General features: G+C 39.8%; 1 protein-coding gene across 4 annotated transcripts in view; it reads right to left on the bottom strand.

The window, feature by feature from the left end:
* The window catches only part of LOC128738214 (uncharacterized), a 693,074-nt gene that overhangs the window by 499,883 nt on the left and 177,080 nt on the right, over window positions 1–16,111 (bottom strand). For all 4 annotated transcript variants that reach the window (XM_053833186.1, XM_053833185.1, XM_053833184.1 and 1 more), the window contains exon 2: window positions 10,351–11,961. In XM_053833186.1, coding sequence (XP_053689161.1) covers window positions 10,351–10,539 — 189 coding nt within the window. In that variant the 5' untranslated portion in view covers window positions 10,540–11,961. The remainder of the gene's footprint in view (window positions 1–10,350; window positions 11,962–16,111) is intronic.

Consider the following 16,111-nt stretch of genomic DNA (forward strand, 5'->3'; position numbering starts at 1 on the left):
TTTTCTTTTTTTTCTGTCATGTGTTTTCTATTTTACAGTTCTGTTTTTCTAAGTTTCCTGTCCCATTGTTTCCTATCTTGAGTTCTGTTTTTCCTCTTCTTTCTATTTTATTTTTTGGTAATTTTCTTTCCATTTTCTATCTTTTCTCTTCCCTTTTTATTTTCATCTCCTTTCTTTTCGTTTTTCGTCTTCCACTGTTCCGTGTTTCCTCTTTTAGATACCCCGTTTTTTCGTCTTTTTCTCTCCAGTTATACCTTTTATTTTGACCTATTTTCTTTCTTTCTTTTTCTGTCCCATTTTGCCTTTCCATTCTGATTTTGTTCGAACTTTCTCCTTTTATAGCAACCTCTATTCTTATACGTTCCCTCTATTGGTTCTCTCGCTATTCCTCTTTGTTCCTTTGTTTTTTGTGCCATTTTCTATTTTACCGTCTCCCGTTTTCTCACCTTTTCTGTTATTTATTTTTCTTTTTCTGTCCCATCTTCTCCCTGTTTGCCTTGTTTTCTCTTCTTTTGTCTCTCGTTTGTTTTTTTTTCTACTCGTTGTTTCCTCTTTCTCTTCTTTCCATCCCAAGTAACAATTTGGGTTTGAAAACCAGTATAAGAGTACAATAAAACTCACATTGTTGCTTGGAATGCACCGTTTTTCGCCATACTAATTAAATTCTGATTTTCCTCTTGTTTTTACCTTTTATGTTCCATTTTTCCTCTTTTGTCTTAGGTTTTTTCTAATTTCTAGGCCCGTTTCTCTTTTCCTTCGTCGTTTTTTGTTATTTGCTGTCCCATTAACTCCTTTTCTACTTTTACTTTCTCGTCTGTTCCGTTCTTCCTCTTATTATGTCCTGCCTTTTGCTGCTTTTCCGCCATCTATTTTTGTTTTCCATTTTATCACACTTGTCTTCCGATTTTTTCTATTCATTTACCTCCTTTTCTGTTCTCGTTTGTTTGTAATTCCTCCTTTTTATCTTTTCCTTCTTTTCTATTCTGATTTTTTCTCCCTTGTTTCTCCTTTTACATTTTGTTTCTCGTTTTCTTTATCGTTTCGCCTTTCTTCTCAATTCTTTTCTTTTGTCTTTCGTTGTTTTTTCTGTCTAGTCTTCTCTTTTTGCTTCGTTTTCTCTATCTTTTCTGTTTTCTTCTTTTCCACTCTTTGCTTTTTATGTTCCATCTGCCCTCCGATTCTGTAACGATTCTTTTGTGTTTTTCTTTATTTTAAGCCGGTTGGTCCTCTCTCTTTCTCTCTCTCTCTCCTTCGTAATTGCCCTGTACTCTAACAGCTGCCTGCGAAGTTAATGAACAAAAACAGAAGGTCAAGCCTCGCCAGTGCGTTAAAATAATAACCGATGTCCGAGAAAATTTGAAAATTTCTTTTGGAGCGTTTAATTCTTTTAGCTGATCTGGTATGGTCATTTTGAAAAACGGTTTTAGAAACGGAACCATTCGCTTACTTGGTAGTTTGTAATGAACAACGAAGATTTTTAATATGTTTTTCTGATGTCTGTGTTAGAAAAATAATAAACTTTACTATACTATACCGACTTTTTATGACGATGTTTTTCTTAAATTTAACATCATCGTATAGAATTGTATTCCCAAACTTATTGGGAGTTCTGAATTTTCCATTACTATCACTAATATTACTCCCGAAAACTTGCATCTGCTCTTCCTGCACATTCGCCAAATGTCTGTTCCGGCAGACATCCGGCTACCCTTGAAAATTCAACCTTCACTTTTATCGTAATCGTCTTCCGGAACAGTATATCCTCCTCGTTAAGTTGCTCCTCGCCGCGCCTTTCACTTTCCATAACTTCCACCGTCGTCAATATCGCCGTGCAACACTTCCACAACGGCGAAACACTTGAGGGTGAATTGCATTCCGGTGTAAACACCGTTCGTTGGCACCGATGGCACCGAAAAAGCGAGGTTCTAACAAAATAGAAACACTTCTTATGAATTTCGCTCTCCAGCGACTACGAGTGGGGAGAGGGGGCTGTGGAGGAGGATGCAAACCGGAGCTTGAGCTCGTATGAAAAAATTCGAAAGATAAAAAGTATGCTTCCGTGAAGCCGTCTCACATTGCCTAAAGGGTTGCGCTCTTGACGGCCGTCGCGATGCTGCTGCTGCTGCTGCTGCAATGTTTCCTCGGATGAAAGGTGGCAAAAACCACTGTGCTTCTTTTATTTCTTTGTGCCGTTGTTGTTATCTTGTTTCCGGTTGTAACCCCACCTAGGTTTCTGAGGCAGAGAAGCTCACTGTCACCTGCGTTATCTTTCGTTATCCCAACCCAGCCTCTGAGCTCGGTAAGAGAACAAGAGGAAAGGCTCTTTTACCTGCTACGTCCGTTTCGTCTCGTGATGGGACACCAGAACGGCAAACAGCGGGACAGTGATTGTTCCGCACCGGAAAGATAAAGGTTCAGAGCAGAAAAGCTTTCGAAAGAAATTGTTTCATTCTGTTTTGAGCCCGCGAACCCATTCACAAAAAGTTGAATTGGTTTTGCTGGTATGTAACTTTCGTAGTTTCGTAGTTTGGAATGAGTTGTCCCAAAATTTAACGCCACATTTTAGATTGAATCACCCTCCTATCTGCATACCACATATTTGTGTACGTGCAGTGAATAGGTTTCCCAGAAATGGCCTCCTTGTTAAACACATAGTTATGAAGACGTAATCATTCCGAGTCGCACGCCTCGAAGCGGATTGGGCGATAGCGACTGCCACTTCATTTGCCCGTTCGAGCCTGAATCGAGATTGCTCGGAATATTTGCCTAATAACTTAACTCCTTCCCCCGATCCGGGGGGAGGGGTGGCCGGAATCAGCACGCGCAGACACTCGGTTCGTATCGCGAATGAACAATCTCTCGGAATGGTGCCCCGGTTATGTACTACGACGAGCGGGCACGGCCAAAGACTCTGTAATCAACGCACGGGTGCGTAGCGCTGGCAAATGTTTTCGGCATATTTGGTTAATTAATTTAATCGAATTGAGTTCTCAGTCGATGATAGCTAGCCGAGAACTATCCAGCGGTGGTGCTATCGTCACCAATAGTAGCGGTAATGTAGAAACTTCGATTGTGGCAGATGAGGCAAGCGCTGGTGATGTGATTTGATCAGCAAACACCAGTAGGTAGGTACTTATAGCTGCCACGGAATAGTGAGACACAGTTAGGCAAAGTGTGGTTAAATTCACATCTTTTTATATACTACATGTTATTAGTGTCACCGAAAAAAATCAACAAAACCCTAAATTAAAATGTTAATATTACCCAGCTAGCATTTTCATATGTATGAAAAAGGTAAAAATCAGCATTACCTACAGATGTACATGCTAAATAAATCGTATTTCATGCGCAAAATTGGCATATCCGTACTATTTTGGAGGCGATATACGTGATTACGAATAATTTTGAGCGTTGCGACTGTATAAGTATTTATATACGATAATATCCGATTAAGCGTGAGTCGCTCCGTACTACTCTACGATTTTGTGCTGAAAATCGTATGTATGTCAATCATTATATACGACAGAAAATCAACTTAATCCCACTTTATCCAGCCTTAGTTGCGATTTTGAGTTTGTTAGGAGATATTCACGATAGTTTTCGTACATTGATATACCAGTTGGGGCTTGCTGGGTATTGGTTGTTGAAAAATAGAAATGAAAGTTTGGAGTCTAATTGTACTGGAAATTATCAAAACACTGAATTCAAAATGGCTCCGGTTTTGATCATATTGCGCATTTGATCCTTTTTTATGGACCCGATTTTTTAATTTGGCACTTAAGGTGCTCCTTCCTTGAGTTACGGTGGATACAAAAATCGTCATTTTTGTCAACCTTTCTATGCTTGACAATTGATAACTTGTGAACCATTGCCATATTGCAACACAATTCAATTAAACGACAAAGTAATTTTGCAATAAACCAGTGGAGGTGCACGGTGTTTTGTTGAGTTGGACCCCGTTATAGCGCGCTAATCAACGTATCTGCAATGAAACGAGTATTGCTGACAAACAGACGGGTATTTCTGGTTCGTCCTTGCCAAAACTATCAATTTTTTTGCAGCTAAATACAAAACACCTGCATCGGTTGGAGCAGTAACCTTTTAAAACGAATCGAACCAGCCGCAGGCTGAAATGTTCTGAAATAAACAATCTATTCTAATCTATCCTTTCAATTGCCTGGTCTGAAAAAATCAAGTATTCGTAGGATTGTGGATCTATTTTAAGCAATTAATTTACTTATCGTGAAAATACCGACCGATAAGGTTGAAAAAAAAAACTCCAGTCTTGTGGGATACACCACGAGGATTTTTCACGTTAAATTTTATGGGAAAGGCAGACTGCACTTACCTCGCCACCGGACTTGAAATTGGATTCGAAATTAGCCCTAAAATTGAACTTGACACTAGATGAAAATTTGGATTAGGATTTGGATTCGAACTTGCACTTGAACTTGAAGTATTAATTGAAATTGAACTTAAATTGGACTTAAATATTTATTTTGAATTGGACTTGAAATTAGGCATGAAATATAATTTGAAACAGGATTTGAAATAGGACATGAACTTAGACGTAACATAGGACCTAAAATCAAATTTGAAAATGAATATGGATTGACATTGGTCGTGAAATTGGACTCAAATCGAACCCGATATCAGAAAATTGGACTTCAAATTGATCTCTACTTCAGAGTATTATTTGAATCAGAATTTGATTTCAAACCTAAACTTGAAATTGAAGTATTATTTGAAATTTGACTTTAAATCAGACTTAAATTTGAAATTGTAACTGGAATTAGACTTAAAAAATCGCCATTCATAATTTTATCATTCAGCTCATTTACGGGATATAAGCAGTCATTAACTTTTCGTCGGAGAGCCCAATTTCGGAAGTAGTTTATGGGCCCAAAAGCGGGGTTCTGTTTATGAAAATGTATTCACTGCATTCTTCTTGCCAATCTGACTGAACAAAAAAAAAACAAAAAAAAACTGCTTTGGAAATTGGCAGAATCGATGGCTATTACTTTCACTTTAAGTTACCTTTCTGAAACATCTAAAAATTCGGAAATCCATCAAATTTTTGCTGAGATAGGCATTTGAATGTTGGGGTCAAATTGATTCCAAGGTACAGACATCGTTAGTATTTTTTTGAACAGACCGAAAGTTCATACTCAATCTTTTGAGCCTCTGAAACTCCTGCCGAAACTTTCGATTCCTGACGTGGCGAAGAAGGCAAATATTTCTATCTGGTTTGTTCAAAAGACAATGAAAGGTGCCGGACTCCATGTTTTCTAGATCCGGAAGGCATCGAGCCGAAACGACAAACAAAACATGGTTGCCAAAGCCCGTGACAGGAAGTTGTACCGAGAGTGACTGACCAAACCAAGGTACTTCGTAATGGACGACAAGACTTACAGCAAGAGGCACACAAAGTAGCTCCCAACTAGTTTCATTTTCGGTTTTTTGCTCAGTATATGCACATTTGACTACAGCGCACCAGCGAAACAGATTTAGAAAAAATAGTGAGAAGGGCAATTGTAGAGTTGTAGGGTATTATCTACAATGTTGTTGAAGAAAGTATAGTTTTATCGTTTGTATTTACGGCGTTATGCAGCCACATAGCACCATAACTGCAAAAGAAAAAAACTATAGCACCGCAAGGCAGTCATTTGATACCACTTCTGTTTCTGTTCCTACTGATAAAAATCCGATAGTAGTCGGCTACAATTTGAATGGAAAAGGCATCAAATGAATAATCAGGGTTAAGGATTTAGGCCTAGTCGCAGCGTTAACTTTCAACGATCCTGCAAATACGCTGATTCTCAGGTGTCTAACACTGTTAGCTAGATAACCCGTTTGTATTGAAGTCTGTTACGATAAAAATTAGAGTGCGCAAATATGGCGTGCAGGCTAACGCATGCTAATGTATACATGAATAAAGTAAAGTGAATAAAAATTCATTCAATTCGTCATCGAAAATTAGCATGGAGAGGAAATCAATCTTCCGGCACAATAAAAAGACATGCGCTATCTACTGGATATGGACATCCAGGAAAATAGGTACCGGATGTAAGCTTTTTTTCAGTCAGCAGAGAGGATGATACGATTATTTGAAATCTAGAGAGTCATTCTCGTTGAATCGGAGCCACAACTGACACCAGGTCTTCAAACTTTTCAACCAGGTTCAAACCAGGTCTTTCAAGGAACTTTTATTGGTTGAAAATGGGTAAAAAATGAGATTCACACTTTTAATAGCTCGAAACAATGGCCCCTCGTTCACTAAGGGGCCCGACAGTTTAAAAAAAATGAGAATTTTTTGCAAACCTTGAGATCTACATAATGCGATATTTTCTGAATTTACAATAAAACAACTAACAAATCTCACAGTTCTGTAAAGAAGAAGAACTGGGTTTTCAAATGGAGTAAATTTTATTTTCGTGGCCATCTTGGATTTGGTCGCCATGTTGAACTTCATCACAAAGTTGCCGTTTTCGATGTGAGTTCCCAAACCGATTTTCATTTTAAGACCACCATTGGAAAGCTGAGAAAAATACTACAAGAAACGTTTATTAAATTAGGTGTGCATTGATATTAACTGAATAAAACAACCAGTTATCTGTAGCAAGGTTCATAGCAAAAATGGCGATTTTTTTATCAAATCCAAAATGGCGGCCAAATTCAAGATGGTCACCAATTTGTTTTTCACTCGATTTGAAAGACCTATCCTTCTTCTTTACAATATCGTGTCGTTTGTAGTTTCTTTCATAGCAAAATTAGGAAATATCACAATAATTTTATGAAAATTGTGAACCCTGCTATAGGTAACTGGTTGTTTTATTCAGTTAATGTCAATGTACACCTAAGTTAATGAATGTTTCTCGTAGTATTTTTCTTCAGCTTTCCAATGGTGCTCTTAAAATAAAAATCGGTTTAGTAACTCACATCAAAAAGGCGATTTTTTGATAAAGTCCAATATGGCGACCAAATCCAAGATGGCCGCCAAACAATTTTTTTACTTCATTTGAAAACCCAGTTCTTCTTCTTTACAGAATTGTGCCATGTGTTAGTTGTTTCATTGCAAATTCAGAAAGTATCGCATGATATAGATCTCAAGGTTTGCTAAAAATTTCACTTAGCTTAGTTCACTTAGTTCCTTTAGCGAACGAGGGGTCCACTGTTTCGAGCTATTAAAAATATAAAAAGTATAATCAAGTACAAAATTCCTAATATTTGAAGACCTCGTGTCAGTGGTGGCCCCGTTTCAACGAGAATTACTCATATGGAACAACATTTTGAAAGTAGTCAAAACAGCCTTGTTCGCCATGTTTTCAACGGTTTTATCTGGAACTACCATAAAACGCTAAAAAAGCTAGTATACACAGAAGATTTTGCTAAGAACTTGAACCTATCACGCTCTATATCTATATTTAATGCATTCTTCTATTGCAAGATTGGCCTCCACCGAAAGAGTTAGCTCCTTGGCGCGCCACCAAAAAGGGCATGAACTTTAGTAAAACACAAAGCCTAAGAGCTAAATTCCGATTTCGAAATTTGACCATCTGTTTTCATAGCCAGCTGTATGGGCACGGGACAATTGCGGACTAGTGCTACGATCCAATTGACTCTCTTACTGCCTCACTCAGTCTTATTAGACCAGAAACACTGATTTAAGAAACGAAGGAGCACCAAATTGGATTTTCGCCATAATACCATGCTACGCCTCTGCTTAAGGCAGTAAGGTTTTTTACAAGAGAATTTTAATCCATCTTGCAAAAGAATGCCATAAAACTTTGTCAAAACTATTCCCAGTTAGTACCAACTTGTATATCAATGTACTAAAACTATCGTAAATTTCTCTTAACAAATTCGAATTCGTAACTAAAGCTTGATAAAGTGGGTCCAAGTTGATTTTTTATCGTATTTAATGATAATAACTGACATACATACGATTTTCAGCACAAAATTGTATAGCATTACGAAGCGAGTCGCGTTTATCGGATATAATCGTATATAAATACTTATACAGTCGTAAGGCTTATAATTATTCTTAGACACGTGTATCGCCTCCAATATAGTACGGATATGCCAACTTTGCGCATTAAATACGATTTATTAGCATGTATATCTGTACGTAATGCTGATTTTTATCTATTATCTATACCTATAAAAATGGATTTCTGTTTGTCTGTCGGTATGTTTTTTATAGAATCGAAAACTACTGAACCGATCGGTGTGAAAATTTGCATTTAAGGGTTTTTGGGGCCGGGGAAGGTTCTTATGATAGTTAGAGATCCCTCCCCCTTCTAAGAGGGGGGGCTCCCACACAAATTAAACAGAAATTTCTGCATAACTAGAGAAATAATCAAGCATTTGGAATCAAATTTGGCACGTGGGTGTTTCTGGAGGCAAGATTTTTTTCTATGGTGAATTGAGACCTCTCCCCTCTTTACAAAGGGAATTATGACCCCTCTTCCCTTTAAGAGGGGGACTTCCATACATATGAAATACGAATTTCCTCATAACTCGAGAACTAATCAAGCAAACGGAACCAAATTTAGCATGTGGGGATTTTCGGAAGCAAGAATTTTTTCTATGATGGATTAGGACCCCTTCCCTTGGTTAGGATGGGGGGCTCCCATACAAATGAAATATAAATTTCCTCAGAACTCGAGAACTAATCGAGGAAATGGAACCAAATTTGACACGTGGGGTTTTCGGAGGGTTTCAAGAGGGGGGGGGGGGCTCCTATATAAATAAAACACAAATTTCATCTTATCTCAAGAACTAATCAAGAATTTGGAACCAAATTTGGCATGTGGGTACTTTTTGAGTTTATTCTATGGTGAATTGAGACCTCGCTCCTCTTTAGAAAGGAAATTATGACCCTGTTCCCTTTAAGAGGGGGGGGGGCTCCCATATAAATGAAATACAAATTTCCTCATAGCTCGAGAACTAATCACACAAATGGAACCAAATTTAGCATTTGGGGTATTTTGGAGGCTTGAATTTATTTTATGATGGTTAGAGACGGTGTGAGGTCGCGATTAAATGCTTATTGGCTTGCGTTTGAATAGCATTGGTGTTGCTTATTGGTTACCTGGGATGCTTTCATAGTTACGTAACTGCCAAAATGAATCATCTAAGGTTGAACTCCTCAGAAACTTGCAAAACTCGAGATTGTGACAAAGATCATCCGAGATTCATAATTTATGAACAACACAGTTTAATTTTTGGCAATACGAAGTTTTTAAGCGGGATCAAATATCTTTTCTTTAATCATACTTTAGAAGTGTTAATCAAATAAAACAAAATTTACTTGAGAAAAACCATTAGAAACCCTGATGGACTCTGCAATGCAATCAAATACTTTAGTGATAAAATTATCGCATTTGATTTAGACCATCATTGGTAGGTAAGCAGCTCTCGTTGCCGTTGCCAAAATCATTCCGCTTTTGCCATCATTCAAATTCAAGAAATAGCTTAAGTTTTAATATACTCTTATTATGGTTTTAATAACAAACTTTGGTCTCTAGAGTCGTAATAAGTGTGTAGTAAAACCTAAAATTGTTGCTTGAAAATACTTGGTTGCTGAGCGGACGGCGGTAATGTCCAATTTTGGCATTTTTAGTATTGCTAAAGAGGACGGCATCGATTGACTCCAGAGTGGATTACGTTCTGGACACTGAAATAACATCAAGCGTTCTAGTTTAAAAGCAGAGTGGCGCTGTAAATTTTGTTGCATTTGATATCGCACAAGGACCTGACGACCGCACTCGTTCGGTAGCCAAATAAATGTAAATTCCGCTGCTTTTCTAAGAATTTTAATCAGTTCTATCCAGAAGTTTTAAAACTGAAGATATATTGAGGTTTCTACACTTTTGGTTAGGTTTGAGCATAGGGAGACGAATTTCCTTGAAACAGCAATCACTCTGGAGAAAATCACAGCCTTAAATTCCTTTGCTCTATTTTACATATGCACTTCCCGGTAATTTCTTGGAGTTGTTCAACTGCTCCAAATTGACGTAATTTGACACAAAGCAAAGCCTTGGTTATAAATGTTTTTAAGACTTGTCCCTTCTTCATTGACAGACTTCGTATCCGGTTATGAGAGTACTGGATCATTTCGAGGCTAGTGCAACGATCCTACTAGTAGCACCGTCCACCAGCCCAGATTTGAACCTATGACGACTAGCTTGTTAGACTAACTTCATACCTCGAAGCTAACCGGGCGATTCCGAAGCAACTGAATACAATTTATTGGTTTGAAAAGTATCGACTAACGTAGGGGATTTTTCTTTGTCTCGAAAAGAAAGTAAGAATATAGTATTTGGATTATCACGAAGAGCCACCTACCTTAATACTGTCGTAGCACGCAGTGACGCGTCCGTTTTGTACTTCGACGTTGGCCGGCGGATGGGCAAACTTGCACTCGGTGTCCGGGCGGGAGCACTTGTTGCGCTGGAACTCGCGGCACACTTCGAGCTGCAGCCAGCGGGAGTCCTTTCCATTCAGTAGATTCGTCATGTTCATCATAGCGGCCATACGCGAGGGTAGGTGTGTGAAAGTAGCTGTCGCTGGGACTCACTGGTAGCTTAACAGTTGTATGCTGTGTGTGTGTATGTGCGTTTAGGCCTTGAACAACAGGGTTGATAAGTTACTCTATTCTTTTTTTTTTTGCTTAAATCTTTTTTTTCTTTCTGAGGAGTAGGAACTAAACGCGATCTCTATTTCTCTTCTTTTTTTTCTCACTCAGGATAATCACAACACTATTATTTTTATGCAATTTATGTTCCAACTACCGGATACTGGATTCCAGAAACTAAACGATGAGGAGCGTGGGATGGAGTGCAAAATTGGTAAACAATCTACACGCACATTCACTACCGGAACGATAAACACTAAGAACGCTACGAAGTTGAGACAACGATATTCTACGAATGCACTAGGAATCTCTTTCTCTACTGTACACACAGTGTGAACCACCGTTCGGCAGAGCTTTTTCCCGCCGTCTAGTATCACAAGATAAGTCGATGTAGATGATTCAGCTTTCCGTTTTCGCTTTGTTTGCTTCCGCTAACTAATTCCTATGGCAATTAAAACGAAGACTAGAGAGGTACTTCCGCTTCTCTTGCTCCCTCGCGCTAAGATTAAAAAATTAATTCCTTCGTGAGTTACTCAGGAACGGACGTTTTTTTGGTTTCTCTGGTGTCTATCAGTAGTGTCCGGGCGATACCGAATGGCGGCGTTTGCAGGCTGGTCGACTGACTGACTAACTGACGACGGACTAACTGTCTCAGCTTTTTGCGAAGGATAATATGCTTCCTGTTTTCTTGCTTCTTTTTTTTCCTTCACTGCGTGATGGACGCTAGCGTTGATTGTCCTTTGGGAAGAGTTGTGCCGTTTCCTGGTTCGCGCTGTTTGGTAACTTCTAATTACTCTTGCTTCCAGCTCTCGCCTTGGATTTCCTGTGGCTGAGCGGTTGCGGCGTTTGAGGCGTCAGACTTTTATCAGCTTTCACAGTCGTGAAGGAAATCAAAAAGTCTGTCAGTGTGGTGTTTTTTCTTCTTCTTCTCTTTCGCTCGTTTCAAGCTTCCTTTCGTCCTTTCTGCTCTGTGGGGTAACGGTCGTAATAGTGTGTTGTGTAACCGTTGCTAGGATGTAATGAGCTGCACGATCTTTTTTTTTCTCTGCTGGATGCGGTAGAAGATGCAAAAAGCACAAGCACAAACTTAACTTCGCGGGGGTGACAGTGGCGGCGCGCGGTCGGGATTGGTGACGACGATGGCAAAGGGGGCTGCTGAAGCGGCTAGAGCGGGCGGCTTGGCTAGGCTAGGCTAGGCTATAGGTGGCTAAAGAAGCGGCGCTGGCAGGGCGGTTCCGGGCGGTTCGTGTACGGATGAAAAGCTGCTACAGCGCGCACTAAGCCGGGCTGGGCGTTACTTGGGTGATGGGGAGGGACGCCGTCTGGAAAGAAAGAAGCCAGAGAAGAGAGAGAAAATAAAGATAGAGATCATTGAGAGCGTTAATCAGTGGTAAAGCTACTGGAATTGGATCAAAAAGGAATGGATTTAGCTTGTCAGAAGAAAACTGCGCTTGGTCGGGCTTGCCAGACGAAGATGTACGACGAGCAGGCAGCTGGGGGTTGCAAGGATAGCAGCCAGTTGCGGTAAGGCAGCGCAATCATTCAAGACTTATAATTACTAGCATAATGTTTAAATGAGTGCAGCTATAAAGAAAACAGTGTGAACAAAAACTGTACAATTAGTTTTAGATTGTGCAGATGATGAGAACCAGTCATGGCGATACCTAAAAAATGAATCAATTGAGACCAGAAATATGTAATTATAGGTTTTTAATGAAATATGACATATTGTCGATCAAAGTCGCTCAAAATTATAACACTCAGAATTAAACACCATCTACAACTGGCAAAACGGATAACATTACGTTCTTGTTATAAATCCTACCGGTCACATACCGGACTCATTACAATAATGGCGAGTTTCATTTAGTGGCTGTCACACAAACACGAGACCTGCTTACCATAAACATCGTTCAGTGCCTGCTCCAGTTTGTTTTTTCCCTTCGGCAAGTGGCACCAACGCTGTTTACAAAGCCATTAGCCTTTCAAATTGAAATTGATTCCATTTCTCAATTAAAATTAAAGGCCCACCCACCCACTGGGTCTACCTTCCGGTTTGGCTGACGAAGTGTTTATGTTTAAAGAGTTTTTTTTCCTTCGTTCCCTTTCTCCCGTCTGTTCCTTCGTCGTACCGCGCTGTTCGCGCTCTATCACCGAAAAACTAACACCCCAAAAACGTTTGTGCCCTTTACTCCCGTTTCTTTATTTATATTTACATTGATTTTCTGCGGCGCTTTTCCTTCCGCGTTGAACGCAATGAAAATGTACGCAAACAGCCGCAGCAGCACCACCCAACCACGCACACAAAGGCATTTGCTGTTGCTGCGGCTAAGCTGGTGCGCCGCCATAACAGCAACGGTGGTTTGGGTCGAAAGAACCACACCACAAGTCGTTGGGAAAGAATCAACAAAGACCCGGCACATACACACACACACACACACACACAGACAGAAACACGAACACACGAACAGAGCGATCATCGGCCCAAGTAATTGGATTACTCGATTTCACGCACTTTTCATCCATCGGTGCCGTCAAACGTCGGGCGGTCGGAAAACCGCTTTTTGCTGCATGAAGCCCAGTGTGTGCTCGTGGGTTAGGATGGCGTGACGGCACGGTTTTTCGGTATCCCCGAAGGCAGGGATGAATCCTGCCAAGAGATCGAAGACTGCTGGCTCGGTTGGGTCGACTGGCAGCCGCAGCACGGTTCGACTCTGACTTCTGCCTTCTGCCTTCTGCCCGAAGGCATATCCGTTCAATAAGCTGCCAGGGTGTTCATTGCTCATCGTTATTGACTTTCGAGGAAGTTTTATTGTTCGTGGAAAAGTTTCCCGTTTGTTGACGGACGTGATATCAATCGCTTTAAGGTTGTTGCCCCGGCAGCCAAGATATCGGAAGTGGCAAGCGGAATTAGCAGCTCAATCTTACGCGGTTGTTTCGACAAGGCAATCAACAGTTACAATGGCCTTTTGTACCATATTTAGCCCCGTAAGATTACTGTTTCACGATTCTATCATTATTGTTATTTGGATTGAGACACTTATTGTTTCAAGTAGATTTCACAATCGTGACGAAATTTCCTCAATATTGAAAACGTTTGCTTGCTCATCAATTACATCACTATTAAATACGGACTCCAAGAGCTCACTTTAATCCGATTCGAGCTCGCACAGCTTCTGATCCGCTGAAAGCAATGAAAATCATCCGAGCGTGTATAAGTAAGTGTCAGATCGGGACAAATTTCGCACCCCCGCCCGCCGGACCCAACCGAACCGTTCACAGTTCGTCAAATTTATTCCGGATCTAATTCAATAGTGACCTCATCGTGGCAGCAACAAACCGACACCACCGAATGTCGCATCATTCAGCAAACAAAAGCAGTACGCAGCCTACGCGTGTCATTTTCAGAATGTTCTCTCCCCGGTGCTGGCCGCTGCTGTGCTGGAGGTTCGTAAATATTCAAGCGGGTTGTGCCCGACCGACAACAACGAACGGGGGAACGGCTCATCGGCTGGTCGCCTAGTAGTAAAACGCGCATTTGTTTGGATTTCATCCCAAGATCAACCACTTCATCAGCACGAAGCACGTTGTTGGAACGAACGCTGAATTCCAGGGGTCGCAACGACAACACAATGTTGCAACCACTGGCTGGCTCCCGCCAACCAGTAGTAGGGCAGTGCTGGAAAGTGCTAGCTCGCTCGAATGGCCATGGCCGTCATCACCATCACAATTATCATCACCATCATCATCAACAACAACAACATGACAACGATTCAACGCTACTGGTTGCCATAAAATATTGCGTTTGTTGCCTATTTGTTCGCACGGAAGAGTTAAATGATATTTGCATTTTATTATGAACGGGTAGTTTTCAGATGACACATTGCACTGTTTTCGTTAGCGACAATTGGCTTTTTATTTTTGCTATTAAGGTATATGAGTTTGTGTTTTTTTTTGACTAACAAGGAAAGCCACAACAGCTGGGATTAATTTTTATTCGAAAAGAAAGCTCGCTGTTTGCCACAGGGCATGAGCCTTTGCTGTAAGCGATGAATAGCCTGGTGCTATGTTCTGTTTTTGGAACTAAACCTTCTGTTTTTATTCGACAGACTCAGCCACCAGCTTTTACAATACAGAACAATTGCGGAGTTCCTTTAAACGTTTAAACGGAGTTCGTTTTTGTGTTTAAACAACTGGTTTTCAAAAATCGCGAAATTTTGATGGTGTATTCATTTGCCACTTATTCCAATATGCACGCTAAAATTTAATGCGCATATGCTGCACAACTACGGAAACTGCTAAAAATTTATAATATATTCTTTCGCATATTTTATTATGGTCACTGTAAATCAAATCGATCGAGACGATCTAGCAGTAACATTTTACCTTTTTTGCTCATGGCTATATATGTTCAAGTTAATTACGTTGTCTGATTAATTTGGTTTTTTATGCCGCCATTTTCATACTTTACAGCTTTGTCAAACAAGACGAACAGCTTCATTGGATTATGGTGGCTGCGGTCAAGCAGTATAAATCGGTAGATCGGTTTTATTACTGCTTTCAACAGAGCGAAATAAACCTACTTGAGCTTATGGCCTGATTCTTCAAGAGGTTTTAAAAACCTTCTGAAGAGTGAGCCTCTTGGTCGGAAGCGGTCATCATAAGGTTCTAGTTGTGCTCGTAGTATTATCAGCGAATTTGTGAAAGTTTTGATTTTATAAAAAAAAAAATTGGCTGCGCCTTAGCCGGTCTAAAGCTTGCAGGCTTGTATGAGATTTAACTTGTAAATATTTCTCACAATAGATTGTTTAATCTATTACAAAATTTACAAAAAACAGGAGTAATAAAACCCAATGCAATGAAAAAGATACTGATCTCTAAAAGGAATGTTTTAGCTTCAAACTTTAATTTCATAAACCTCCAGGAAGTCTCCAGGCATAATAAAGAGCCAAGTTTACGGTAGTGGTTTTAGCTTTAACAATTAAAAATCATGACTAAATTTGCAACAGTGTCTTTCTCTGTGTATGTATTTCTCACAATCTCGTTAATTTTCAGTGGTTAAAAAATGAATATTGAGTGAATGAAAAATGAATCTACGTTCTCACAAATTACCAAACTTGATTCTTTCTAATCTTAATTTTCTCCATGCAAAATTCTCTCCAAACTTCGTTCTCTCCATCCTTTATTCCAGGGAATCAAAATATCATTGTTCATACGCAGAAATAATCGACAACAACGAAGAGCGATAAACCAGTTATTATCTGCCTATAAAACAAACATATGTAGCAACCAGAATGTAAAACGATAACAAAATATTAGGGCCAATGTTGCTATTCATCGATAAAAGTACTGATTCGGTTCGAAACACACTCAAAGGTGATTCCAAATGGTCAAATTCTCTGGCAATGCTTTTCCTGCTGAGCATTATTTAATGAGAGTGAGAGAATTATCTTTCACTCTTTTTCATTCATG

The sequence above is a fragment of the Sabethes cyaneus genome, chromosome 2 (assembly GCF_943734655.1).
Source record: "Sabethes cyaneus chromosome 2, idSabCyanKW18_F2, whole genome shotgun sequence".
NCBI lineage: Eukaryota > Metazoa > Arthropoda > Insecta > Diptera > Culicidae > Sabethes > Sabethes cyaneus.